At 41.7% G+C, this 27,909-nt stretch overlaps 2 protein-coding genes across 4 annotated transcripts in view; one reads left to right on the forward strand and one right to left on the reverse strand.

Moving 5' to 3' along the window:
* Window positions 1-2,671: 2,671 nt before the first annotated feature.
* On the reverse strand, window positions 2,672-7,254 carry LOC129830220 (epithelial membrane protein 3-like). The gene is made up of 5 exons (XM_055892606.1): window positions 7,050-7,254; window positions 5,190-5,280; window positions 4,943-5,045; window positions 4,707-4,847; window positions 2,672-3,366 (listed from the first exon to the last, which is right to left on the reverse strand). The coding sequence occupies exons 2-5, from the start codon at window positions 5,265-5,267 to the stop codon at window positions 3,191-3,193; spliced, it is 498 nt and encodes a 165-aa protein (XP_055748581.1). The 5' UTR covers window positions 5,268-5,280; window positions 7,050-7,254; the 3' UTR covers window positions 2,672-3,190.
* A 712-nt stretch (window positions 7,255-7,966) lies between these two features.
* The window catches only part of ccdc30 (coiled-coil domain containing 30), a 33,139-nt gene continuing 13,196 nt past the window's right edge, over window positions 7,967-27,909 (forward strand). For 2 of the 3 annotated variants that reach the window (XM_055892607.1, XM_055892608.1), the window contains exons 1-20: window positions 7,967-8,057; window positions 8,849-9,040; window positions 10,492-10,674; window positions 11,214-11,334; window positions 11,547-11,737; window positions 11,896-11,985; window positions 12,702-12,785; window positions 13,258-13,411; window positions 15,109-15,180; window positions 17,422-17,537; window positions 17,765-17,856; window positions 18,264-18,456; window positions 18,638-18,739; window positions 19,122-19,247; window positions 20,829-20,966; window positions 21,394-21,572; window positions 22,891-23,146; window positions 23,385-23,507; window positions 23,848-24,018; window positions 27,041-27,250. In XM_055892607.1, coding sequence (XP_055748582.1) covers window positions 9,020-9,040; window positions 10,492-10,674; window positions 11,214-11,334; window positions 11,547-11,737; window positions 11,896-11,985; window positions 12,702-12,785; window positions 13,258-13,411; window positions 15,109-15,180; window positions 17,422-17,537; window positions 17,765-17,856; window positions 18,264-18,456; window positions 18,638-18,739; window positions 19,122-19,247; window positions 20,829-20,966; window positions 21,394-21,572; window positions 22,891-23,146; window positions 23,385-23,507; window positions 23,848-24,018; window positions 27,041-27,250 — 2,622 coding nt within the window. In that variant the 5' untranslated portion in view covers window positions 7,967-8,057; window positions 8,849-9,019. The remainder of the gene's footprint in view (window positions 8,058-8,848; window positions 9,041-10,491; window positions 10,675-11,213; window positions 11,335-11,546; window positions 11,738-11,895; window positions 11,986-12,701; window positions 12,786-13,257; window positions 13,412-15,108; window positions 15,181-17,421; window positions 17,538-17,764; window positions 17,857-18,263; window positions 18,457-18,637; window positions 18,740-19,121; window positions 19,248-20,828; window positions 20,967-21,393; window positions 21,573-22,890; window positions 23,147-23,384; window positions 23,508-23,847; window positions 24,019-27,040; window positions 27,251-27,909) is intronic. The other variant, XM_055892609.1, reaches the window with a different exon arrangement.

A 27,909-nucleotide genomic window follows, 5' to 3' on the forward strand; every position in this document is an offset into this window, starting at 1 on the left:
TGGTATTACCTGTTTAAAAAAGAGAACAGCACAGAAACATAGGCATCCAACAAATACAAACAGATTCGCGTATTTAAACGTTTGTTCTGTATAAACATATTTAACTTTTAATCAGAGAGATAAATAATACATTTTATGATACATTTTCCTGAATAAAAATGTGCTTGCTTCAGCTGTCCAAAAGTATTTTTGTGATAGTGGAATAAAGTTTACACTCAGAACGTGCAAATACTTGGATTATAAGGTTTTATTTTGTATCATTTAAGACACTGATGATTATGACAAAACTGAACATTTGTTTTTAATTCTTATATGGGAACTTTTTTGTACACTGAGTGTACAAAACATTAAGGACACCTGCTCTTTCCATGACAGACTGACCAGGTGAATACATGATCCCTTATTGATGTCTCTTGTTAAATCCACTTCAATCAGTTTAGATGAAGGGGAGGAGACGGGTTAATGAAGGATTTTTAAGCCTTGAGACAATTGAGACATGGATTGTGTAGGTGTGCCATTCAGAGGGTGAATGGACAAGACAAAATATTTAAGTGCCTTTGAACAGGGTGTGTTAGTAGGTGCCATGTCAACTAAGTCACACATAGCAGTCATTGTGGGTTTTGTAAATTTTGACTCATCATGCTGAGCTCCACTGAGCATTTGACCTCTTTAACCTTCTCCATTATCTCCTGGATCATCTGCTGCATTTCTGACTTCACTTTCTTAACTGAAACAAAAATAAGTTTACAAAGAGATGTCTCATTGGTTTGTTCCTTACTAATGCATGTGTCCATCATCCACACGCAGTACATACCAACTTTTCTCCCCACTCCCCCAGTGGTTTGTCAGGCTCCAAGTGAATATGTGGTTACGGGTTACCAGGGTGATGAGATTCCATCCAGTGAAAACACTGCCAGGCTCTTCTTCTCAATGTCTAGCTGTGGCTGGGGCCGAGGTTAAGACTTCACATTGGGCAGTATGTCTAGCTTTAGATTTCTCAACAACGTCTCTGATTGTTGTGTTGACATCTACCTCATGTCTTTTCTGGAATCTCTTATTACAGAGTGGACACCGGTACTGGTCACTACTTCCCCAGTATCTACCGATACAAGCCAAGCGGAAGCTGTGGCCACATGTGGTGGTGACTGGGACTGAGAACATCTTCAGGCAGATGGAGCACACTGGTGAACTGCTGGTGGCTGCCATAGCCTGGCAAGAAAGACACATGTTGCTGTTATTGTCGTTGTTGTTGTTATTGTTGTTGCTGTTATTGTTGTTGTGTCTACCCCTAAATTTCAATGACTCCAAAACAAGTTCCAAAGACTATGAGACCAGTGTTTTCCATGTATTGTTTTATTGCTTGTACATTGAACAGTTCTAAGTATGACAGCTTGCTTGCGTTGAAAGATCAGTAGATAGCTGTATTCAGACCTTTGAAGGGGTGTCAGTAGACAAAGATGTGGTCAACAGAAAATGTTCAAACAAGTGATAGAAATACAATAGTGTTTTGTTTGAAGTTTGAGTCATTATTTGAAGATCTACTCTGTGGACAAATTACATATTCAATTAAATTACATCAAATGTTATTTGTCACATGCTTTGTAAACAACAGATGTGGACTAACAGTGAAATGCTAGTGAAATGCTTACTTACGGACCCTTCCCAACAATGCAGAGAGAAAGAAAATAGAGAAGAAAAGTTAGTGCAAAACGGGTCAATGCAGAAAGTCCGGGTAGCTATTTGGTTAACTATTTAGAAGTCTTATGCTGTGGGGTAGAAGCTGTTCAGGGTCCTGTTGGTTCCAGACTTGGTGCATCGGTACCAGTTGCCTTGCAGTAGCGGAGAGAACATTCTATGACTGAGCAGACTGAACAGTCTATGTGTCTATTAGCACTCTACTCCTCTATCTTTTCTCCCTCCTTCTCTCCCTTTCCCATATTTTCCCTTCTCTCTCCTCTCTCTGAGATTCTCAATTGGAAAAAAGTCTGTCCTCTCCGCGACTCCTCCGTCCTCCTCTCCTACCCGGAAAACGATAAGCGGTCGCCACAATAGGAGTGTCAATTCGTTTATGAAGCGAACGGAGGAGTTTTCTCCTCTCCTCGATTTCGGCCGAGGATTCTCACGTTTATCCCGAGGCTCCCTATCGAGGAAGCATTTTGAAATCCGACACACCCTCTTTGAATCAGCTGTTGTTTTTCGCAGAAGAGAAAAGCATGCACATGTTCAAAAACAAAACGCTACTTATCTTTTATGTATGCTATGTCTGGCACCACATTAAAACAAGTCTTTACTGTAACTCTATATCCAATATGCATCCCTTATGCCCTTTTGGCACATTGAATGGCAAGTGTCTAGAGTGGACGTGCATGCACACTAATGATTCAACTCTGTCTTTGATCCTTTCCTGACATAAGTCCATTGAGTTGAATTGTGTAGTGTTATCTGTTATCCTAGGTCCAGGAAAAAAACTTCACCTATAGTGACCTTGCTGCTATTTTCATGTGTGGATAGATCATTTCTGGGACAAAAACAACAGGATATGATCACTACTGGTAACTGTTACTGAATTAAATATAAAAGATGTACGTGGCGTGTTTTGTCCTGCAAAATGAAAATAAGAGCATTTCAATCAAATAAATAAAAGAGAATATAATAAGAAACAACTTCAACGCATATTCTATGTGTTTTATTTAGGAAAGTTAGAGCAGCTCTAGCTGATAGGACTACATATTGCAAGTACAAAAATATATTTCCCTATTCATATACATACATTTCAAATCAAAACAAGCTTGATTCTGCAATATATCAGGAACACTTCTTTGGCTGTTGTCATCATTGGCTTCATAAGTCACCCAGATTTACAATAAATACTGATTTGGAGCTTTCAGACTTTTTCAGACATAGATATTTTGGAAATAGGAAAAATATATATAATTGCCTGTAGCACTGTATACCGATGCTCTATAGGCTACTAAACATGCTATATTTAAAAGCTTCACCAGATTCGCTTTTATGCCAGATCCAATCAATATTTGGATTGACCAGAAATAGCTACTTCTAAATGCCAACAAAGTAACAGACCCAGATCTGTACTCATGTGGTTGAGCTCCATCGCCTCTGATATTATTATAGCTCAATGTCAACAACTATGCTTTTCTGTTTGTGCTCAGTATTCACCTCTATTCCATGGTCACTCTTTCTTACGTAGGTGGATGTACATGACCCCACTGATGAGTAGCAGCGGCACACACACCCAGGCCAGTATAAAACAGTAGCCAAAATGTCCCTCGGTCAGCTTTCTTGAGTCCTGGAGGATCTCTTGGTTGTGCAACGTGTAGATGAGAGCAGCCGCAAATGCAGTGAGACCTAAGAGAATCAAAAGCCAGAGCTAAATTAGGGGTGTACTCACTGCTTAACTTGGACTGAAATAGGTGCCGCTACTCATTTTGGGTGGAGTTACTGTTTATATTTAGGTGCAGGAGCTCCACAATAGTTTGTAGCTAATATTCTGTAAGAGGCGCAGGAGCTCAAGCAGTAGAAAAGTTGAGGTGCCAGTACTCAGCTCCAGTGAGATCCTGCCCAAGTCAAGCACTGGGTGTACTGTGACAGCAAAATGACACATGTCTGTTGAACAATAGACAATAAAGCATCTATTATATTCTTTCCTGTAACCCTCTTAAATGAGTCACATCAAGATAACTCTACTGTATACTGTGTTATGTTGTTGTCCCTGCCTGTTTCGGAGTTAAATTATTCTGTGTGCATTACCTCCCCATAATCAACAAAAAGGAGCATCAGGTGTGAGTATGTGCCCACACCAATCAGAGTGATGAATTGGCACCTCCCATCAGGTATAAAGAGCCTGAGTATGGACTGTTCTGATGAGCTGTCAATCGGTGACTGAACCAGGATAAAGATATTTGCCTATTCATAGCCACAGGAAGTAGGGGTGCTGAGGGTGCTGCAGCACCCCCTGATAAATAAATACCTATATTACAGCACCCCAGCACAAAACATCTGCCCGCGGCCATGCGTCTATTCCAAGTTCGCATAAATCATCAGTACGAGTTTGCTTCCAGCTGAAAACGATAATTTGGACGAAAAAGTCACTAAAATTATATCTTGGATGTCAGCACGCATGGCAACGAAACGCCATGCACAATTTAGGCTCACTGTTTATTTTATAGTGTCAAGAAAAGTCTAAAATAAAGGAAAGAAAAATTGAAATTAAGGAATTAAGGGGGAAGTTAAGCACCCCTATGATTTGATTGATTCCATACTGAAGAGGGCTCTGCTGAAGAGGCATTTGTTATTGATGTTGTCGTAGGCCTACCGTGGCATGTACTCATGAACAAGCTAATGGTTCGTCTTCTGGTTATTGCAAAGCGGTTGACTTGGACTGTAACAACTGACACTCTATACTAGTGTTGAAATAATCCTATACTAGACTTTCATCAAATTGCTATATTAAAACAACCGTAACACAGCACTGAAAAATCTTTCAGAGGTAGGCTGAAAGGATTTGGAGACTGCAGTATTTCACCATAAGGGGACCTCGTTGGTCTTTCACAGCACGTGTGAATGTTTGTAAACATTATCTAGCACTGGTGGTTAGGACCATGCGCTTTTTCTGACCACATGATTTTAAAAACAACTACAACAGTCCTAGTGGCAGATAGAGATGGTTCATTGTTTCACTTCATTACCTGCAAAGACTTGACATAACCCGGTGAAGTAGAATAGCCCCCCTTTGGACATTGTGAAGAGCTGCCCAAGGAAAACCAGAAAGGAAACCGAAGAGAAGACCACAGACAGCACCATCAACACCTGGACTGATTGGAGCCACTCTGAGGAAGAACAAGGAACGATGTATCAATATGCACCCCAAACTGTCAGAGAAGGGAAGATTTCAATGATTTCATGGGGTAAAAAATATGTTTACCAGTCTCCTTGGAGGAGGCACACAACCAGGTTCCAGTGTCATTGTCAAATCTACAGTTATACCAGAGATCTGAGTTCTCCATCCCATCCCATACCCACCAGGACTAAGAGGGAAAGAGAGGCAGTAAGCAAGTAAATGTGTTGTATGGTAAACACCTATTTTTTAAGAAAGGCTGAACTACTTTTATCACACATTTACATCTTAACTAACAATAATGAAATATATATTGGTGAAGTAGAGCTCTCACCTTCTCCATGGTGGCAATGAAGAGCATGGCCAAGGTGATTAGATGCAGCAGGGTCACAAACATCAGCAAGTACGCCATCTGAACAGGGTCCCTGTTAGAAAATGGAGATTGAAATGTGGCTGAAATCACAGATGGTTTACACATAATAGGCAACATTTACTGTTTCAGTTTTGGCTTGGTTGGTGTTTTTATTGGTTTGAGGGCAGCCAAAACAATATTTTGATTGTGGCAAAAAGAAACATGTGGTCTAGAATTAGTTCTTAACTGACTTGACTAGTTAAATGGTTAAATTAAAAAACTTTAAAAACATTTTTTAAATATAAAGTAATATTTGCAAATGTATGTTTTTCATCAGGTTCACATAACTGCCCCACCCCCACATCCACTTCATAACATAGTTATGCTTTCAGGGGTGTAACGTGTTTAAGTAAAAATACTTTAAAGTAAAGTTTTTGGGGGTATCTGTACTTTTTCTTTATTATTCATATTTTTTACTCTACTACATTCCTAAAAAATATTGCCTACTTTTTAATCTGATACATTTTCTCTGACACCAACATTACATTTCGAATGCTCAGGCAGGACAGCAATATGGTCCAATTCACACACCTATCAATATAACGTGTTGTCATCCCTACTGCCTCTGATCTGGTGGACTCACTAAATACAAATACTGCGTTTGTAAATTATGGCAGGGTATTGAATGGTGCCCCTGTCTGTCTGTAAATAATAAAAACAAGAAAATTGTGCAGTCTGGTTTGCTTAACATAATGAATTTAATGTATAGCATTTACTTTTACTCAGGTATCACAATTTAGAATGTTTTCAACTACTGTACTTAAGTACATTTAAAACCAGCTACCTTTAGACTTTTACTCAAGTAGTATTTTACTGGGGTGACTTTTACTTGAGTAATTTTCTATTAAGGTATCTTTGCTTTTACTCAACTGTGACAATTTTGTACTTTTTCCACCACTGTGTGCTCCTGAGCTCGAATAAATGTCACCCCAAACGCAAATGGAAAGTCTGAGCTGTGAAAATACAGGATACTCTCTTACATAAGGCCATAAAACAGAGAGCTATTTAACTATTTCTAAAACTGCTCTTTGACTGGTCTGTGTCACTGTAATAAACATGTATTTAAATGAGAGGGCGGGGCTGGTTGAAATAAAAATTGTGACAAGTTGTTTACTGAAGTAACCTCAAACTTCTGCTATGATGGAAAAGGGGAATAAGTGCTTCATAATTTGGAGGAGAAAACCGTTTGCGACTGGGATAACAAATGGTTTTAACATTAGCTTTATAACATTTAAACTTGTAACGAGCAAATCCAGGTTAATAGATCATACTCACATTATTACAACAACACTGCAAACATTGAACATAGTCATAATATAGTAGTTCTGTAGTAGTATGCTAGTCATAAACATAAAAATATAATTTTACCACAGGGGACATAATGAATTAGCCCAGCAAAAAGGGTAGAAGGATGAACACGTCTGTATAGATCTCTATCTTTAGGAGGGGCCCAATTTGGGGTGGGTATATCGTGATTGTCAAATTATACTATTAAATGAAACCAATTCCATCTGACAACTGAATGAAGGTCTTTGATGTGACGTAATGGTTGAGTTGAATGAGAATTAGCATGGAAATCAAAACATTAATAGAAAATGGTTAAAGTCACAAGCTTTCTCAATTCCATGCGTTATGCTCTGATTACTTCAGTCTGGTGATTTAAGAACATGTTTTTCTTGAATCTGAATTTGAAAAGTAGGTCTATAAAACATTTATGTAACAAACCTCTCTGGTGAATGTACTCCAGAAAGTCAGAATTATCATTGAAGAATCTCTACGCACCTTAGTTTGTGTATTTCACGCTCCTCTGAATCAAGCCTCTCTGTAAAAGTTTCCCCTCTGGTGGTCCTCTCCTTTCCTCTCTTGCCACGCCCCCTTTATTTTTTTCAATCACTCCATTTCCAAAGTTTCCATGAGGAGGAAAGGAGGAGGAATGCTGTAGAGTTTAAAAAAAAGAAACCCTAAACGCCCATTTCCTTTTAGTTGAACAGAGCTCCCTTTGCTCTGCTGACTCCCTTCAGTCCAAAATCACCATCTAAAAATGACTCAAACCAGACCCACCCTTGAGCGGTAGAACAGCAAGCCACATGAAAAGTTGTCTACTGTAAACCTTTCACTTTGAGTTAAAACCACATCTGGTGTCTGTCTATATGATCATAGTGCACTACTTATGCTCACCCCATCTTTAACTCCCAAAGAAAGATATATAAGAAAAAAGAACATTTAAAAAAAACTATTTTAGAGTGGGAGTGTGCTAGGCCTAAATGCGGCTGTACAGTACACAAACCATTATGTTAATTTTCATGGGCGTGTGGTGAGTTACAAAGTTGACTGGCAACAATGAAATAGAAATGCAAATCACGCCACAAAGCAATTCAATTAAATTACACACAGAAGGCTAAATACAGTTATAAGGCATTAATTTTCAGAGGAATTTACTGTACTGACCGAAATAAATGTGGGTGCATTCCGGCCCTGCTATTCCACATGTTGGTGTTTTCAAGTTTATATAGATACAGAACAACTACATGTATAGAACGTAGTTTTTTGTACATAGTTTTATTGTTACCATTTCCTGTTTTGCATAAAATGATAAGAGCCACAGATTTCTCCCCATCATACAATAGATAGATTTCCCCATGTATCCCCTGTATCGCCTGAATGGTATATTCCGTTGCCTAGGTGCTTGTAGAAGCGACCAAACTTGTCCATCCCTGCTGGCTACTGGATACACCAGTGAGTGTCTGCTGCACCTGAGCTTCGGCGCTAGCTAGCTAGCTAGCTAGGAATGTATGTATGTATGTATGTATGTATGTATGTATGTATGTATGTATGTATGTATGTATGTATGTGTGTGTGTATGTGTGTATGTGTGTATGTATGTATGTATGTATGTATGTATGTATGTATGTATGTATGTATGTGTTGCCTGGTGCTGGACGTGGCGGTGTAATAAGTTTGATCGAGCCAAGCGTCCAAGATTTGAAGTCGCTCAGTTGTGTCTACAACTATTAATTCATAACTTTTTGGCATGCATGCAGTCAGCGATCATTCGTTTTGCTGACGTTAGCAAGCGTTAACTCTCTGTGATTGCTAACGTTAGCAAGTCTATCCTCTCTGGCGTTGTCAGACATTTTGGGCAGGATTAGGAATTTCATTCAACTCCAGCTGGCTAACGTTGCACTGCCTCTATTTTATAGCTAGCTAGTTAACTAACTTTGTCTGCCTACTTGTTGTGAGACATTGCACCCTGAAATGTTATCAGTCAGACAGATATTAGTGCAAACTTCAGAGTTTCGTTCTCTGTAGTAGCTAACGTAACGTCAGTAACGTAAGACGATTCATAGACGCTAGCTAGTTAACTCGAGTCTAGGGATAAAGGCAGTAGAATGCCACCTTGGGTTTCTCAAGAGCAACTAACGTAGTAGCTGCTGCTGGACCATCATGACAGCTCCTCAATATAGGTTTTTAGGGGGCTAACGTTAGCTAGCTAACTATAATCGTCTCGACTAAGCCTTGCTTAGCTGTAATCGTTTGCTCATTCCTTGCTCTGTTTATAGTTGCCCTGTCATCTTTTTCAGGTGATTGACTTGGGATGGAAGTTCTAAACTACTGTCTATGGATTTCGTTGTCATGCCTTTCAAACCACAATCTGTTCAACAGTATACCATGTAGCCTGCTACTTGGTAACTTTTTACTGAAGGAAACAGTTCATCACTTACAGATGCTACTCCCTTGGATCTAGCTAGTGTATGGACATGGATCATGATGAGGTAAACTCAACCCTGAATTTGCTTATTTAAACGAGATAGGCATATATATGAAGTCAGACAGCTTGATAAGATGTTAATTTTAAAACTGCATGTCATGCAATGCAAATGTTTTAGTTGCTAAACTTCAGTAGCTAGTTCTTAGTCTAGCCCAGGGCCCTATTTGCCCTTATCCACATTCCTTTTGATTAGCTGAAGGGATTCAAGTGTGAAATGCTCTATCTAGAAACACGAATCCTTGATTGCGATACACTTTTGCAAGCCTTGATTGAATACAACTTAATTATCGTCCACAAATAATTTTACAAATACAAAAGATACACTCACTCTTAGCTGTTTTTACAGATTTCCACTAAGGTTTTTTGTGTAATACAGCTACAGGAGACAACGTTGTTGTTGTTGTTCCCTCCCGAGTTCCCATTAGTTCCCATTAGTTTCCATTAGTTTCCATTAGTTCCCATTAGTTCCCATTAGTTCCCATTAGTTCCCATTAGTTTCCATTAGTTTCCATTAGTTTCCATTAGTTCCCATTAGTTTCCATTAGTTCCCATTAGTTCCCATTAGTTCCCATTAGTTCCCATTAGTTCCCATTAGTTCCCATTAGTTTCCATTAGTTTCCATTAGTTCCCATTAGTTCCCATTAGTCCCCATTAGTTCCCATTAGTTTCCATTAGTTCACATTAGTTCACATTAGTTTCCATTAGTTTCCATTAGTTTCCATTAGTTCAGGTAAATGTGCAATGCAAAACACCTCTGTGGGATTAAATTAAAAAAACGAACAGTATGTTTTTGTATAATAATTTTTCTGTGATATGAAAGTTAAGTTCCAAAGGTTTCCAAAACCGAATCGCAAGCAAGTTTTATTAGCGTTTCTAAATGTAAAAACAGAGTGTCGGGATTGTAGTTCACATTGCCCAGCTGAGGTCCATACCTCAACCCTAGGGCTGGCTGTATGCCCTCTTGGGTACTCTAGAGATAGGGCCCTATGTGATAGCAAAGTATGAGAACAACTGACAGTTCAATTTACAGTTCAATTCCATTGCAGTTTAGTCATTGTGAACTCACAACTAGCCTAACAGAACAATTTTGACTTGGCAGTAATATATTCTGTTAGATCACAACAACAGGTGGGGGTGGATGAGACCTGATGCTCTGTGGCAGTTTGTTGAGCCATTCTGCCTACTAGCATGTTGAACAATGTCTTAGCCTTGTAGTCTCATCGTTGAATGATGAGCCGTCTCAGGTTACGGGGCTTGCAAATTACAGTATTGAATTCTATGTTAGGCAGTGTTTAGCGTTGGCAGGGGTCTCTTTGCGCATCTTCCCATGTGTCACAAAGGAGATCACATTACAGTTAAACTGCAATCACACCAAATTGTACGACATGGCCTCACCTATAAAAAAGGAAATAACTATGACGTATCATTTTGTTTGTGTTTTGTTATGGCGCTCAGGTCCCGTCGGAGTTGGATCAGATTGCCCTGCGTCTGCAGGAGGGCGGCCTAGCTCCCTCGGCAAGTGCGGAGGAGTGTCAGCGGCACCTGTGGCGTCAGCTCCTGCATTGTGAGGGAGACCTGCGCACAGCTACCCAGGAGCTGCACACACTGCGCACACAGCAGGCCACCGAGATGAAAGAGGTGAGGCACGGAGCTCAGCAGACACCACACTCTAATGACTATGAACTGACTTGGGATCAGCAATTCCCACCACAGTTATCCCACTAACCGTTTTGAAGTAAATTACACAATTGGTTCTGGAACAGTTGCCTAAGATGTAATGCACATAATAACACACCAGTCGCCACAGATGGTAGGCTAGGATCGGTTATCTCATGCCTAGTTCTAAAGAATGGTTAATGAGGCATTCATATAACATTTGTGGTGAACCTCTGGTGAATAGTCTTGCCCACAGCTATCTTGTTTTAAATCAAATCTATGACCTACTGTATTCAGTCCACAAATTGCGTTCTACATTTATTTTACATTTAACTCATGGTAGGTAGCAGTGTTTAGAACTGAAAACAGGCACCAAAAGTTCCAATTGGATTCAGTCAGCTCTGTCCAATTTAATACTGGTACTAGGAAAGTACTGGTCCGGTTCTCAATACCATCCCTAATGGGGGGTAGCCTCATCCATGGTCCAATGTCATTCATGGATGGCTGTCGGTCTGTCTCAGGTGGAGAACTATGTGGAGCACATCCGTGGCCTGCTGGAGGAGCGTGAGTCTCTGACAGCCGAGTATGAGCAGGACAACGAGCAGCTCCATGCAGACCTCCAGCAGATTAGGCTCCAGCAAGGTATTTAGGCAAGACCAATGGAAGATGTCTTCACTGGCACGCACTGTTGTCACTTAGCACACTCTGTAAAAAGCTGGCTGAACAACAGTGTAGACACAGAATCTTGCTTATTTCCATCTCCACAAATACCTGGGCGGTTGGGATTAATATCCGTTTGGGATTGGGCAAGATACTGCATTGACCCAATTGCTCTCCTTTCCACTGTCTGACAGATTCCCAGAGGAAGGAGGTGGTGGAGATGCTGGCCCAGGAAGACTTGGGTGAAATTGGCCTCAGTAGCACCAGTGAGCAGGTGGCCTACCTGCTGGTGGAGAGGGCCACGCTGTTGGAGAGACTGGAGGCTGCAGAGAGGAGGCTGGACACGCAGAGCCTCACAGGCAACCTCAGGGAGGTCCACCTGCAGGTAACGGACTATGTTTTTTTGTTGTTATTTTCTACCTCGTTGTGTTACACAATGAAAGCTGTTTTCGAATACAGTCAATAAAATGTATTTCCAAGTCACGGTGTGGAGTTTTACATGTATGCGACTGTCCTGGGGTGTGGGGTTGCCGTGTTTCACAGGACGAGCTGGATCATATTCGCCACACTATGGAGGAAGAGTTAAGACAGCAGAGGGAGACCATGCAGCGTACCAAAGAAAGCATGAACCAGGTAAAGAGGGATAACTGTAGATATCTGGGTGGAAAACCTCCTTGCTTTAGAGTAGTCAGCATCTCTCTCAGGTTGTGAAAGAAAAGAGATAAGGAAGTGAAGTCTGACTTTGAAGGACTAATCTGCAATTGCTAAATCAATTTTTGGACTTTTAAATTCATTATATATACCCATTGATTATTGAATGATATAAGTTATAAATGCCTCATGAGCTTAGTTCAATTGTCGTACCCCATCAGAACCCAAAAATACAAACTCCTTAGTTTGTAAACAGTTTGATTGTAAGCCAACACTGTATAGCCTAAAAACATGGTTAAAACCATAATTTTGATATCATGGATGGTCAGTTTAAATGGTTACATTTCTGGGTGTCACTTTCTTTATTGTTGAAACTGCAGCTTGATCCTTTAATAAATAAATAAAAGTTTCCCAAACTCGGTCCTCTGGACCCCAAGGGGTACACATTTTGGTTTTTGCCCTAACACCACACAGCCGATTCAAATAATCAACTAATCATCAAGCTTTGATCATTTGAATCAGCTGTGTAGTGTTAGGGCAAAAATCCCACTTGGGGTCCTGAGGACCGAGTTTGGGAAACGCTGATTTAGCGTTTAAGTTGATACCGCTTTGACGCAGCTGGCATTGATCCTGGACAGTGGGGATACCCTCATAGGGTCTCTTGTCAATCCTTCTGCCCCGTGGTCTTTCTTCCGAAGGAGCAGCAGTCTCCAGCTCAGAGGCCTTGGAAGAAGCTGTTTGGCCTACGCAAGTCCTCACAGAGCACACACAATGGTGCACCTGTAGGTCCCCATCTTACCTGATATATCCAACTAACCATGATACTGTAATAGCTTGAGGCAAGACTGCATGGGTCAACTTTTCTGTGGTTCTTGTTTTTCAAGTCCTATTTCAGAGCCGTACTGGCAAGGCATCCACGAAACTGCTCACATTGCTAACCCCGGAGCCTCACTAACTGTTTCAATTATTTTCCTTTTAAGACTGGCATTTTGAATGGCATGGGCATGGAGTGTTATGGGTCTGGTGGAAATTGTGCACTTTATATGAAGCTCTGTAAATGTAATTATTACCAAGAGAAACAAAGTGTCAATATGTGGTTTTTAGTTGGGTTTCAGCTTCAGTACATTTATGTACTCTTTCAGATGCAAATATATATAAACATTTTGTCCATCATTTTACCACATGCATTTGTTTAAAGTTCTAACACAGACATGGTATCTTGACTCCGTAGTCTTTGCTCTCCCTCTGTCTCAGGTCCACAATGAGGACGTATCCCAGGAGCACTCCGAGCGCCAGCGGCTGGAGAGGGATCTGGAGGAGGCATCTCGGAGGCTCTCCATGGCCCATGAGGACATCCGCAGACTGACAGACAAGCTGGAATCAGCCAAGAAGACCCAAGCCATGTGTGGTATGAGAAAACAATTATACAATATTATCTTTCTCATTATATTGTACATGTAACTGCCCATATAAAATAAAACACCAACATAAAGTGTCTTAATAGGGCGTTGGGCCACCACGAGCCAGAACAGCTTCAATGCACCTTGGCATAGATTCTACAAGTGTCTGGAACTCTGTTGCAAGGATGTGACACCATTCTTCCATGAGAAATTCCATCATTTGGTGTTTTGTTGATGGTGGTAGAAAATGCTGTCTCAGGTGCCGCTGCAGAATCTCCCATAAGTGTTCAATTGGGTTGAGATCTGGTGACTGAGACGGCCATGGCATCAAACCATTCAGTGACCACTCGTGCCCTATGGAGAGGGGGGCATTTTCATCCTATGGGGGCCTAGCCATGGTAGACAAAATAATGGCCAAAACAATGGCCTGCCCAGCATTTTTATACATGATCCTAAGCATGATGGGATGTTAATTGCTTAATTAACTCAGGAACCACAGCTGCTTTCAATATATTTTGTGTTCTTCACTTATTCAAGTGTTTCCATAATTTTGCCAGTTACCTGTAGTACCAAGCAATAACATGAACATCTTCTCAATGCTGAGGATTAATATAAATGAGAATTTAATTGATATTCCCCTACACACTTTCTTAGTACACTATTTGCTGGGCAGTTCATGGTGTAATCCTGCAGTCACACGAATACAATTAGCATTTGGTCTTATCAATCTGTGTTACGGCCCAACAATAACTGGAAGAGATACCACAAGTCAAACACATCAATACATCCCAAGTCAGAAGTTTGGCTTCTTGTCATCGGGTGGATGGTGTAAGTTGTTTGGCGTGAGTGGTGGTAGCAAGAGTACAGAGTAGGAGAAAGTGGTTGAGTTGCCACCCTGGCTGCACATTTGTGGTACCTGAAAAAGGCAGAACCCCTGTAGTGAACAGATGGGTAAGCCAGCAAATGACTGAGGATAAACAGGAGTATGCAGCAGGAAATTCCGGAAAGGAGGTGAGGCCTATTTTTATCAATGGATTGGATCATTCTGAACCCCACTGTATATATCAAAAAGGGCTATAAGAAATACTAGGAATTTAGGTAGCATACTGTATAATTAAGCAGTAACGCCCGGGAGGGTGTGATATATGGCCAGAATACCACGGCTAAGGGCTGTTCTTACGCACAAGGTAATGCGGAGTGCCTGGACACAGCCCTTAGCTGTGGTATATTGGCCATATACTACAAACCCCCGAGATGCCTTATTGCTATTATAAACTGGTTACCAACTTAATTAGTGCAGTAAAAATAAACCTTTTGTCATACCTATGGTATACGGTCTGATATACCATGGCTGTCAGCCAATCAGCATTCAGTGCTCGAACCACCCAGTTTATAATACATGTTTAACACTTACTTTTAAATACTCCTACAATATTATAATAATAACACATTGATTTCTTATGATTTTCACACACAACGGGAAAGGAGAATATGCTGCAGTGTTGCATCACCATGAAAGGATTGCTAATGTTCAGGAGGGAAGTTCATCCCTTTACACCATAACATGAGAAATGTTGGGAATTTAAAACAATTATTTTTAAACAATTTAATCAGTGTGATATTAGTGAGAGAAATGCTGGCGTAATAGAAGTGTGTAGCCTGCTCTTAAAATCATGTCACAATTTGTCATTTGTAAAAAATGTAGGACCTGAGCTTGAGCGAACTGGTCAAGAGGTGGAGAGCCTGAGGAAGGAGGTGGACAAGCTGAAGCAATGTGGTGAGATACTTATGTTGCCTTGACCTTGATAGTTCCTCTTCCATCATTTTTTTTCACAATCCATATTAACGCATTAAGCATCCCGGAGTCGCCTCTTCACTGTTGATGTTGAGACTGGTGTTATGCGGGTACTATTTAATGAAGCTACCAGTTGAGGACTTGTGAGGCGTCTGTTTCTCAAACTAGACACACTAATGTTCATGTCCCCTTGCTCAGTTGTGCACCGGGGCCTCCCACTCCTCTTTCTATTCTTGTTCGAGCCAGTTTGCGCTGTTCTGTGAAGGGGGTAGTACACAGCGTTGTACGAGATCTTCAGTTTCTTGGTAATTTCTCACATGAAATAGCCTTAATTTCTCAAAACAATAATAGACTGAGGAGTTTTAGAAGAAAGGTCTTTCTTTCTGGCCATTTTGAGCCTGTAATCGAACCCACAAATGCTGATGCTCCAGATACTCAACTAGTCTAAAGAAGGCAAGTTGTATTGCTTCTTTAATTAGGACAACAGATTTCAGCTGTGCTAACATAATGGCAAAAGGGTTTTCTAATGATCAATTAGCTTTTTAAAATGATAAACTTACATTAGCTAACACAACGTGCCATTGGAACACAGGAGTGATGGTTGCTGATAATGGGCCTCTGCACGCCTATGTAGATATTCCATAAAAAATCTGCTGTTTCCAGCTACAATAGTCATTTACAACATTAACAATGTCTACACTGTATTTCTGATCAATTTTAATGGAGATTTTTTTTAAGTTTTTTTTTTTCAAAAACAAGGTCATTTCTAATTGACCCCAAACTTTTGAACAGTAATATGCACACATATAGTTGAAGTCGGAAGTTTACATACACTTAGGTTGGAGTCATTAAAACTCGTTTTTCAACCACTCCACAAATGTCTTGTCAACAAACTATAGTTTTGGCAATTCGGTTAGGACATCTACTTTGTGCATGACACAAGTAATTTTTCCAACAATTGTTTACTGACAGATTATTTCACTTATAATTCACTGTATCACAATTCCAGTGGGTCAGAAGTTTACATATATTAAGTTGACAGTGCCTTTAAACCGCTTGGAAAATTTCAGAAAATAATGTAATGGCTTTAGAACCTTCTGATAGGCTAATTCACATATTTGAGTCAATTGGAGGTGTACCCGTGGATGTATTTCAAGGCCTACCTTCAAACTCAGTGCCTCTGCTTGACATCATGGGAAAATCAAAAGAAATCAGCCAAGACCTCAGAAAAAAAATTATAGACCTCCACAAGTCTGGTTCATCCTTGAGAGCAATTTCCAAATGCCTGAAGGTACCACGTTCATCTGTACAAACAATAGTATGCAAGTATAAACACCATGGGACCACGCAGCCGTCATACCGCTCAGGAAGGAGATGCGTTCTGTCTCCTAGAAATGAACGTACTTTGGTGCGAAAAGTGCAAATCAATCCCAGAATAACAGCAAAGGACCTTGTGACGTGGCCTGAATGTCAAGCATCACTTCTGGAGGAAACCTGGCACCATCCCTACAGTGAAACATGGTGGTGGCAGCATCATGCTGTGGGGATGTTTTTCAGCAGCAGGGACTGGGAGACTAGTCAGAATCGAGGGAAAGATGAACGGAGAGTACAGAGAGATCCCGGATGAAAACCTGCACCAGAGTGCTCAGGACTTCCGACTGGGGCGAAAGCTCACCTTCCAACAGGACAACGACCCTAAGCACACAGCCAAGACAATGTAGGAGTCTCTGAATGTTCTTGATTGGCCCGGACTTGAACCCGATCAAACATCTCTGGAGACAACTGAAAATAGCTGTGCAGCGTGTGTACCCATCCAACCTGACAGAGCTTGAGAGGATCTGCAGAGAAGAATGGGAGAAACTCTCCAAATACAGGTGTGCCAAGCTTGTAGCGTCATACCGAAGAAGACTGGTGCTTCAACAAAGTACTGAGTAAAGGGTCTGAATACTAATGTCAAATGTGATATTTCAGTTAATTTGTTATACATTTGCTAAAATTTCTAAAAACCTGTTTTTGCTTGGTCAGTATAGGGTAATGTGTGTAGATTGATGGGGGGGGGGCAATTTAAACTGTTTTATAATAAGGCTGGAACGTATCAAAATGAGTCAACAGTCAAGGGGTCTGAACTTTCCCAATGCACTGTAATAGCACTTATTAAGTAGCACTTTATCTGTGGAGGTCCAAGTGAAGCCCCTCTACACAATGCTTGTTTGTTTTCCTTAGATATGCTGGAGCTGCAGAGGGCGAAGGAGCACAATGAAAGACTGGATGGGGAAATCCGGGTTCTGAGAGAGCGAGTGCGCTCCCTGGACTCTGAGAAGAAAACCCTCTTACAGATGGTGCGCATTGACTAAACATATAAGCCTATTTTTGGGCCCTAAAATATTGGGTTACCACATATTACCTAGCTGATTCTTTGTAAGCTCGAACAGTAATGTCACAGACTGACAGACTCCCATCACTATGGGATGTGGGTAGTACTTTTATGAGCCTTGTGAAGTAGAGCGAGGCTGTGTTTCCTGTACAGAAGGAATGATGTGTGTACAACAATGTTTGTATTTGTCAGGGGGAGGGCAATAGCAGTGAGCACCCTAAAGATCTGCCTACGCTGTTGTTGACAACATCGAAACCTGAGGAGCAGGAGCAGATTCATAAAAGGTATGGATGCACCCTCAGCCCCATTGCAATAATTACGTTTATCCTGCATCTGTAGAATCATTCTGTTCAGAGGTCTTTCTCTGGTTGTGCTGACCAGGAGTCACCTCATGTCAGTCATGTCCACATGTCAGTCATAAGAAGTAGCATTCACTCTGTTCAATCAAATGTATTTAATGAAGCCCTTTTACGTCAGCAGTTGCCATTCATCAATGATCTGACATCTTTCTTGTTCTCTCTTTCTGACACTCTCACACATTTATCTTACTCCCTTGTGCCGTCTTTCTCTCTCCCTCCCCTTAACCTCCTCGCATATCTCACACTGTCTTTCTTTCTCTCCCTCCCTCTCTCTTACACACTTTTCTCACACGATCTCACTCTCTCCCTGACTCTCTCACCTTGTCCTGCAGGTGTCGCGAGGCTTTGGAGGACGTGGGCTGCCAGCTGCGGGAGCTGCAGCGGCGCATGCAGAGGCAGCAGCGGGAGCAGGAGGAGATGGTGGAGAGGAACGAAGAGCTGGAGGCGCTACTGGGAGAGGCCCAGAACGCCAGCAAGGAGGAGTCCCAGCGCCACGAGGGTGAACTCGAGGGACTGCACCGCAAGGTGGGAGAGGGGGTTGAACGAGAAGGGACAGAAATAACATAATCAAGAGAAAAATTCTCAGTACTTTTTGCCAACAAAACATAGAAAATCTCTTCACAGATTTAGACACTGTTATGGTGCTGGAGATAATGAATATGAGGTTATAAATCATAAAGTGTTCCTTTTAAACGTCCACTCACAGATTAAAACCCTAGAGGCAGAGCTGAAGAAGATATGTGCTCAGGACCAGGTACTGAAGGATGGTGGTGTCGTCGGCAGAGAGACCGAGACGTACTTACATCAGGTAGGGAAACGTTGTGCTGTTAGCTTGTAAATTTCCACACTAAACTAACTTGCCTGTGCCATTGTTTTGTCTTATCCAACTACTTTCTCAAAAGTGTCAGGCACCCATAAATGGTAATCATTTAAAACCAATGTAGCAGGCCAAAGAAGTTCTTCCCAGGCACCCAGAGACACCCAGACTGGCCATCACCTAGAGCTATTTGATTGCCAGTGACCTATTGTACATCTTAACGGTTTGTGAACTTTGAGGACAGGAGCTGTGCTTGAGTTACAAGTTTCCCCTAACCACAAAACAGGAAGGACTATCAAAATTAATTGAACTTTCATCAGTGAATAAGGACTTTTACCCACTGTGATTATGTTTTTCTGCCTCCACTACCTAGTTAAGGGACAGCAGCCAGGAGAGGGTGGCCCTGCTGGAGGCTCGTCTGACTGAAGAGAAGGATTGGAGGAGACAGCTGGAGGTAGACCTCGGCGCTGCCCAGGCTGCACTTAAAAATAACAAAGAGGTACACTGCATTGCATGCTTGGTAAAATAATGGGTTTTGCGAAGTCCAATGATGTTCAGTACCCATCAAAGGTTTGGATACACCTACTCATTCAAGGGTTTTTCTTTATTTTTACTATTTTCTACATTGTAGAATAATAGTGAAGACATCAAAGCTATGAAATAACACATATGGAATCATGTAGTATCAAAAAGTATTAAACAAATCAAAAAAATATTTAATATTTAAGATTCTTCAAAGTTGCCACCGTAACAGCCTTTCACACACGGCATTCTCTCAACCAGCTTCAACAGTGTTGAAGGAGTTCACACATATGCTGAGCACTTGTTGGCTGCTTTTCCAATCTGTAGTCCAACTTATCCCAAACCATCTCAATTGGGTTGAGGTCAGCTGATTGTGGAGGCCAGGTCATCTGATGCAGCACTCCATCACTCTCCTTTTTGGTCAAATAGACCTTACACAGCCTGGAGGTGTGTTTTGGGTAATTGTCCTGTTGAAAAAAAAATGATAGTCCCACTAAGTGCAAACCAGATGGGATGGCGTATCGCTGAAGAATGCTGTGGTAGCCATGCTGGTTAAGTGTGCCTTAAATTCTAAATAAATCACCAACAGTGTCACCAGCAAAGCACCATCACACCTCCTCCTCCATGCTTCACGTTGGAACCATACATGCGGAGATCATCCTTTCACCTACTCTGCATTTCACAAAGACACGGTGGTTGGAACCAAAAATCTCAAATTTGAACTCTTCAGACCGAAGGACAGATTTCCACTAGTCTCATGTCGATTGCTCGTGTTCCTTGGCCCAAGCAAGTCTCTTCTTATTGGTGTCCTTTAGTAGAGGTTTCTTTGCAGAAATTTGACCATACTATATATAAACCCTGGATTACAGAATTGCTGCTGTATTACTCATTGAGTGGCTCATTGAAGCCACTGGTCGGCCATTATGGCACTCCCCAGTAGGAGCAATCGTCCATAGGAATGAATAGAATTGTACAGTATTTCAATTAAATGTTTCAAGGGCAAAATTACATGTATTTTTGTTGTTGTAGTGGGGACAGTAACGTTAGTACTCCAAAAAATATATACTTTAAGGAAAATGTTTAGATATTTTCTTTTTAATGTTTAGTTCACACAATATAATTTAAGTATGCTTTAAAGTGTCTGTAGTAGAATATACTTGGCAAAAATGTATGTAGACATAAATGCATTTCTATCGCTTCCAAAATCTTTTTTACAATGGAGGAGAACCAAGATGGCTGTGCGGTGGGTTCAATACAGCACTCCCTGTCAGTCATCCAGGGTTTATACACATCATTGGTTACCTCCAATGGTTGAATTGGTCAGACTCCTCTATTGGATAGCTATCTGTCAGGGGCCTACTTTGTCCCCTGAATACATCTCGCATGGTTTTAACCTAAAGCATGTGGACAGGTTACAACAGTCTATCTCATTCATTTGGAAATACACAACAGCAATATATTTTTCCTTTGGTTTCATAGCTGTAGTTTATCTGTAGTAGTATAGCTTTAGCAACTATAGTTGTTTATTGATAATACTGTCATTGTCTGTCACCTCAAGACACTGCAGAGAGATGAGAGGGAGCTGAGGAAGCTGCGATTGGAGCTGCAGGGCCTGCAAACTGAATGTCAACAAGGGAAAACGCTCATCAAGAGCCTAACGCAAGTTAAAGGGGAAAAGGGAATCTTGGAAGAGAAAGTGAGTTGAATTCACCAAATTGCCCCTGCCATCGTTCATCACTGAATACAGTCTGTACACCATTGTTATACGTTCATCAAAAACATAAACTCTGATTCACACTATAGGGCCAAGCTGAGATATACTGGGCTGACCTGGTTAAATGCTGAAACTGCGCTGAAAAGGACAAGATAAAAGTCCAGTTTGGGCCAGCAAAGTACGGTTTGAGACGGCCCTATAGTGCGACTTAGGCAATAGTGTTGGGTTTGTGATGATCCTATGATCTATCCTTCATTGTATTCGACTGCACTGATCAAGAGACTATTGTGGCGTAGGAGTGAAGCTGCCAAACGGAAGACCATCCACTGACCTAATATAATTTTCTCTTGATCTGAATGGACAACATGTCTAGTGAAAGTGTTTTTCATTCACGTTGTGCTCATGGCAGGTGGCCCAGTTGGAGCGAGCTCAGAGCAGACTCCAGAGTGACCGGGAGCACCAGACAGAGAGCAGCCGGACCCAGGAGGACCTGAGGGAGAGCAGGACGCAGGTGGCGGAGCTGGGAGCGAAAGTGGAGCGACTCACTTCAGTGCTCTCCTGCTTGGAGGAAGAGCATTGCACACTGCGGTCATTATCTAGACAATAGATTGTGTGTGTGGTCATTATCTAGACCAGTGGTCACCAACCGATAGATCTTCTAGGCATTCCTAGTTGATCACCAAACATTTCTGTAGAAAAGCCAACGATAAAGGCTTGCGTTCCTTTATACATTTTTTATTTTGACTTTGCGCTTTTGGTGGAAGTGCACTTGATTCAGAAGCCTTGCGCGCCGGTTAGGCAAAGTGTTCCCATGTTGAACCATTTAATTTGTCTGAAGGGGCAAACTCCGCCTAATCAAGTGCGCCTACTGTCCTGGCCAATCGCATAGCTCAAATCAACGTGTCTAGTACAGCTTCCGCGACCCCACAGCAAAGTTTGATACCAGCCTACCAGAGAGCAACTGTCAAAAGAATACAGCAAAGAGCTCCTGTTTTTATGACTGAGTTCATGTTGAAGTTTTTATTCAGCGCTATCAACAAAGTTTTTATTAAACATAAAACGAGCTTCTCCCGACTCTCGCGCTGCACTGAATTAGCAGCCAAGTGTATCGATAGGCCTGGGTTTATATTGTTAGCAGCTCGTTATGTCTGTTTTAATATCAAGGAATATTTCAGTTTCTCTGGTCATAGAAACAACGTTCATTTGTTCATGCGACAGAAATAATGCGGCGCGACTGGAGTTTCACCATCAGTAGGAGGACGGTATCCCTCTGGTCAATAAACAATACAATTATTTCCATTTATGCTCTGCTGTGCCTCACAAGTAATACAACTGATCTGTTTTGTTGTCAAAGCTCAAGTTTTGAAATCTAATATTGCCTGAGAATAACAATATTAGCAGGCCAGGCACATAGCCAATATTCTGTGATAATGTAATAGGCCTACTGCCCAAAGATTATTCCTACAGAACTGGTTTTATTAATGTTGCATAGGATTACATTTTTCACGTTTAAAAAAAAAAGCGGTATATCTCGGCTTGCTTTTTGACTGTGAAAGTGATCTTGACTCAGAAAAGGTTGGTGACCACCACTTTAGACCTGACCTTTTCTTTACATAGTCATTTTGTGACTGGAGGTTTGAAATGTGATTTTTTTGTTATGTGGTACACATGATTATACAGTGAGCCTTGTTGCGGCACCGGTTGGTGTAATTGTCCTCTACAGAGTGCAGCTCTATCCCTATGATTCCTTGTACCGTTCCCTCCAATCTGTCGTCCTCACACTCCCCCGTATGGCCTTGCGGTTGTGTACTGTTAGGTTGCCATACAGTCATGCGTCCTAGTCAGGTCACACTCAATGATGCCACGGTAACAGTTCCCACGTCTGCCTGTCCATGCCAAATTTCAGGGATGAGACGGTGCAGGAGAGGAGGCGCGCCGCAGACCTCCAGGCTCAGCTGAGTGAGCGGGTCCGGGAGAAGCTGACCGCTGAAGGGGAGAAGGAGAGACTGGGCATCGAGCTACTCCGGCTCAGGGAACAACTCCAACTCTCCACCCAGACCCGACAGGAGACCGCAGGACCCACCAGGCCCAGACAGGATACCCCAGAATCCGACTACAGCTTCCTCCTAGCAGAGAGGACCAAAGACGAATGCCTCAACCAGGTACCTGGATAAGCATTCACATAGAAACATAAGGTGAACATGGTTACTTTCATAGGGTCTTAAATAGAAAAACATCTTATCTGATTTATGACAAGCCAAAGGATGTATGAATATCGAATTGTGTTGCCACATACATCAATTATCAGTAGATTGTTTATGTATCTTCCATAACAAAGATTTTGTGTCTGTCTCTGTCTTTCTGTGTGTTCTGTGTGTGTGCTCTGCGCTCCCCTCCTAGCTGGCGTCTCTGAAGTGTGAGCTGAGTCATCTGCACGCCACCCTGGAGGAGGAACGGCAGCTGGCCAATCAGCACCAGCTGGCCCTGCAGGCCCAGATCAACGAGGCCCAGGCCCGCACTAAGGTCAGTACCCAGTGTCCCCTCAACGGCCTGTCAGTGTAACTCAATCAATACTGTCACACATAATGCACTGAACAACGATAAGCCAATATTACTCAACGTTATCCCGTGACGATAAGCCAAAATTACTCAATCAAATTACTGTCACACCTGATGCTCTAAAGTCTAAGAAACAAACAGTCTAGTCCCTAATATAAACTCAAATATAAAGCCAGGGGAAAAGTGTTTCACGCGGCACTTTTTAAAATATTGGCTGATATTCTCCTTATTGAGGTGAACCAGCCCTTCCAATTCAGTGGCGTTTCTGTTCCCCCACCATCCCTCTTCCACAATGCCTCCCCAGTCCCAGGACTCCGTGCTGGGGCAGAAAGCTGAGGAGAGCAAGCAGCTGAAGCAGGACCTCCAGAGAGTCCAGAGTCTGTTCACCTCGGCTGAGAGGGAACTACGCTACGAGAGAGAGAAGAACCTGGACCTCAAGAGACACAACGCCCTCCTGGACCAGGAGAAGATCAAGGTACACTTAACACAACCACATGTTCACTGACGGCCAATTCTAACTTTCACTGACAGTTTCACTTAGTCATGCATTGATGTCAATGGGACTGAGACTTAAATGCTTAAGTGGAAGTTAGGATTCGCCCGTTAATTCGTACCACCATCGAGCCTAGACATCATTTTGTTATCCTCTTAAAACATTGTTTTATTTATATTTATATATATATATATATATATATATATATATCATATACAGTCGTGGCAAAACGTTTTGAGAATGACACAAATATTAATTTCCACAAAGTTTGCTGCTTCAGTGTCTTTAGATATTTTTGTCAGATGTTACTATGGAATACTGAAGTATAATTACAAGCATTTCATAAGTGTCAAAGGCTTTTATTGACAATTACATGAAGATGATGCAAAGAGTCAATATTTGCAGTGTTCTTTTTCAAGACCTCTGCAATCCGCCCTGGCATGCTGTCAATTAACTTCTGGGCCGCATCCTGACTGATAGCAGCCCATTCTTGCATAATCAATGCTTGGAGTTTGTCAGAACTTGTGGGTTTTTGTTTGTCCACCAGCCTCTTGAGGATTGACCACAAGTTCTCAATGGGATTAAGGTCTGGGGAGTTTCCTGGCCATGGACCCAAAATATCAATGTTTTGTTCCCCAAGCCACTTAGTTATCGCTTTTGCCTTATGGCAAGGTGTGCCATAATGCTGGAAAAGGTATTGTTCGTCACCAAACTGTTCCTGGATGGTTGTGAGAAGTTGCTCTCGGAGGATGTACCATTCTTTATTCATGGCTGTGTTCTTAGGCAAAATTATGAGTGAGGCCACTCCCTTGGCTGAGAAGCAACCCCACACATGAATGTTCTCAGGATGCTTTACTGTTGGCATGACACAGGACTGATGGTAGTGCTCACCTTGTCTTCTCTGGACAAGCTTTTTTCCGGATGCCCCAAACAATCGGAAAGGGGATTCATCAGAGAAAATGACTTTACCCCAGGCCTCCGCAGTTCAATCCCTGTACCTTTTGCAGAATATCAGTCTGTCATGGATGTTTTCCTGGAGAGAAGTGGCTTCTTTGCTGCCCTTCTTGACACCAGGCCATCCTCAAAGTCTTCGCCTCACTGTGCGTGCAGATGCACTCACACCTGCCTGCTGCCATTCCTGAGCAAGCTCTGTACTGGTGGTGCTCGATCCTGCAGCTGAATCAGTTTTAGGAGACGGTCCTGGCGCTTGCTGGACTTTCTTGGGCGCCCTGAAGCCTTCTTCACAACAATTGAACCGCTCTCCTTGAAGTTCTTGATGATCCAATAAATAGTTGATTTAGGTGCAATCTTACTGGCAGCACTATCCTTGCCTGTTAAGCCTTTTTTGTTCATAGCAATGATGACAGCACGTGTTTCCTTGCAGGTAACCATGGTTGACAGAGGAAGAACAATGATTCCAAGCACCACCCTCCTTTTGAAGCTTCCAGTCTGTTATTCGAACTCAATCAGCATGACAGAGTGATCTCCAGCCTTGTCCTCGTCAACACACTGTTTTAACGAGAGAATCATTGACATGATGTCAGCTGGTCCTTTTGTGGCAGGGCTGAAATGCAGTGGAATTTTGGGGGGGATTTGGTTCATTTGCATGGCAAACAGGGACTTTGCAATTAATTGCAATTCATCTGATCACTCTTCATAACATTCTGGAATATATGCAAATTGGCATCATACAAACTGAGGCAGCAGACTTTGTGAAATTAACATTTGTGTCATTCTCAATACTTTTGGCCACGACTGTACACTACCGTTCCAAATTTTGGGGTCACTTAGAAATGCCCTTGTTTTTGAAAGAACACTTTTTTTGGTCCATTTAAAATAACATCAAACTGGCAGCTTCATTAAATAGTACCCGCAAAACACCAGTATCAACGTCAACAGTGAAGAGGCGACTCTGGGATGCTTGCCTTCTAGACAGAGTTGCAAAGAAAAAGACATCTCAGACTGGCCAATAAACAGAAAAGATTAAGATGAGCAAAAGAACACAGACACTGGACAGAGGAACTCTGCCTAGAAGGCCAGCATCCCGGAGTCGCCTCTTCACTGTTGACGTTGAGACTGGTGTTTTGTAGGTACTATTTAATGAAGCTGCCAGTTGAGGACTTGAGGCATCTGTTTCTCAAACTAGACACTCTAATGTACTTGTCTCTTGCTCAGTTGTGCACTGGGGTCTCCCACTCCTTTTTCTATTCTGGTTAGAGCCAGTTTGCGCTGTTCTGTGAACGCAGTAGTACACAGCGTTGTACGAGATCTTCAGTTTCTTGGTAATTTCTCACATGGAATAGCCTTCATTTCTCAAAACAATAATAGACTGACGAGTTTCAGAAGGAAGGTCTTTGTTTCTGGCCATTTTGAGCCTGTAATCGATCCCACAAATGCTGATGCTCCAGATACTCAACTAGTCTAAAGAAGGACAGTTGTATTGCTTCTTTAATTAGGACAAAAGTTTTCAGCTGTGCTAACATAATGGCAAAAGGGTTTTCTAATGATCAATTAGCCTTTTAAAATAATCAACTTACATTAGCTAACACAACGTGCCATTGGAACACAGGAGTGATGGTTGCTGATAATGAGCCTCTGTATGCCTATGTAGATATTCCATAAAAAATCTGCTGTTTCCAGCTACAATAGTCATTTACAACATTAACAATGTCTACACTGTATTTCTGATCAATTTGATGTTATTTTAATGGACATAAAAATAGCTTTTCTTTCAAAAACAAGGACACATTTCTAAGTGACCCCAAACTTTTGAACATTAGTGTATATTTTTTAACATTACAAAACATACACATACAAACGACAACATACAGAAACACACAAACATTTTCATCACCACCCCTGCCCAGATCCATCTGCTCATCCACTTATTGTCATTGTGTGTTCGTGTGTGAGATGTAATTATCTTCACCACACTTACATTTGGAGTTTCAGTACACAATCATTTTGTGCTTGGGGGTTTTGAAATGTGGACTTCTTTTTCCAGGTGTGTGCGGAGCTAAAGCAGGCCCAGGCAAAGCTTTCCCAGGCAGAGCAGAGTGGCTCGGGGCAGGCTGCAGAGACGGAGCGGCTACAGCAAAGGCTCCGAGAGCTGGAACTGGAGCTGGCCCGCAGCGGGCAGAGCCGCAACACCAACGCAAGCCTGCATGAGGAGCTTCAAGCAGAGAGAGTTCGCGTCATCTCCGCAGACAAGAAGGTTCCTCAGTTCTCACTCAATACTGAGCCATCATGATTGCTTAGCGATAGTGGAACAGGCCATTTAGGGTTTTTGATTCATCATATTTTACAGAAACATTTGTCCTTTCAGTGCAAACACATCAACACATCCTGCTCTTCAACAGTTTAAGCTAGACACACCAGTCTAACTATATAATATGCAGCTTGGCTCAACTTAGTTTGCCATTAATTTTTCTTTTTGTGTTCTTTTTTTATACTTTTTTTTAAATTGTAGGAACACAAATAAAGTAAAAGAAAAGAATAACAAAAAAGATCTGGCAGTTACAGTGATCATACCTTCATCATATTAGTTACATTGACATCTTTGAATTAGACCTTTTTCAAGTACGAAACTCATTTTTCCCAGTATTCCTGACTTCTCTCTTGTGTTCTTAAAGCAAAGGTCATATGGCTCCATGTGGTGTATTTCTTTTACGATGTCTATCCATTGTGTCACTGTGGGAGGGTCTTTTTGTAGCCATTTCCTAGTGATAGCCTTTTTACTGGCTGCCAGTAGGACCTTCAAGAGGTACTTTTCTCTATTGAGTAAGTTATCAGGTATTTCACCCAATATTTCTACTTTTTAAACTATAAAGCTTTTTGGACCCTCCCAAAAGTATGTATATTCTTTCATGTAAG

Source organism: Salvelinus fontinalis, chromosome 31 (genome assembly GCF_029448725.1).
Source record: "Salvelinus fontinalis isolate EN_2023a chromosome 31, ASM2944872v1, whole genome shotgun sequence".
Lineage (NCBI taxonomy): Eukaryota > Metazoa > Chordata > Actinopteri > Salmoniformes > Salmonidae > Salvelinus > Salvelinus fontinalis.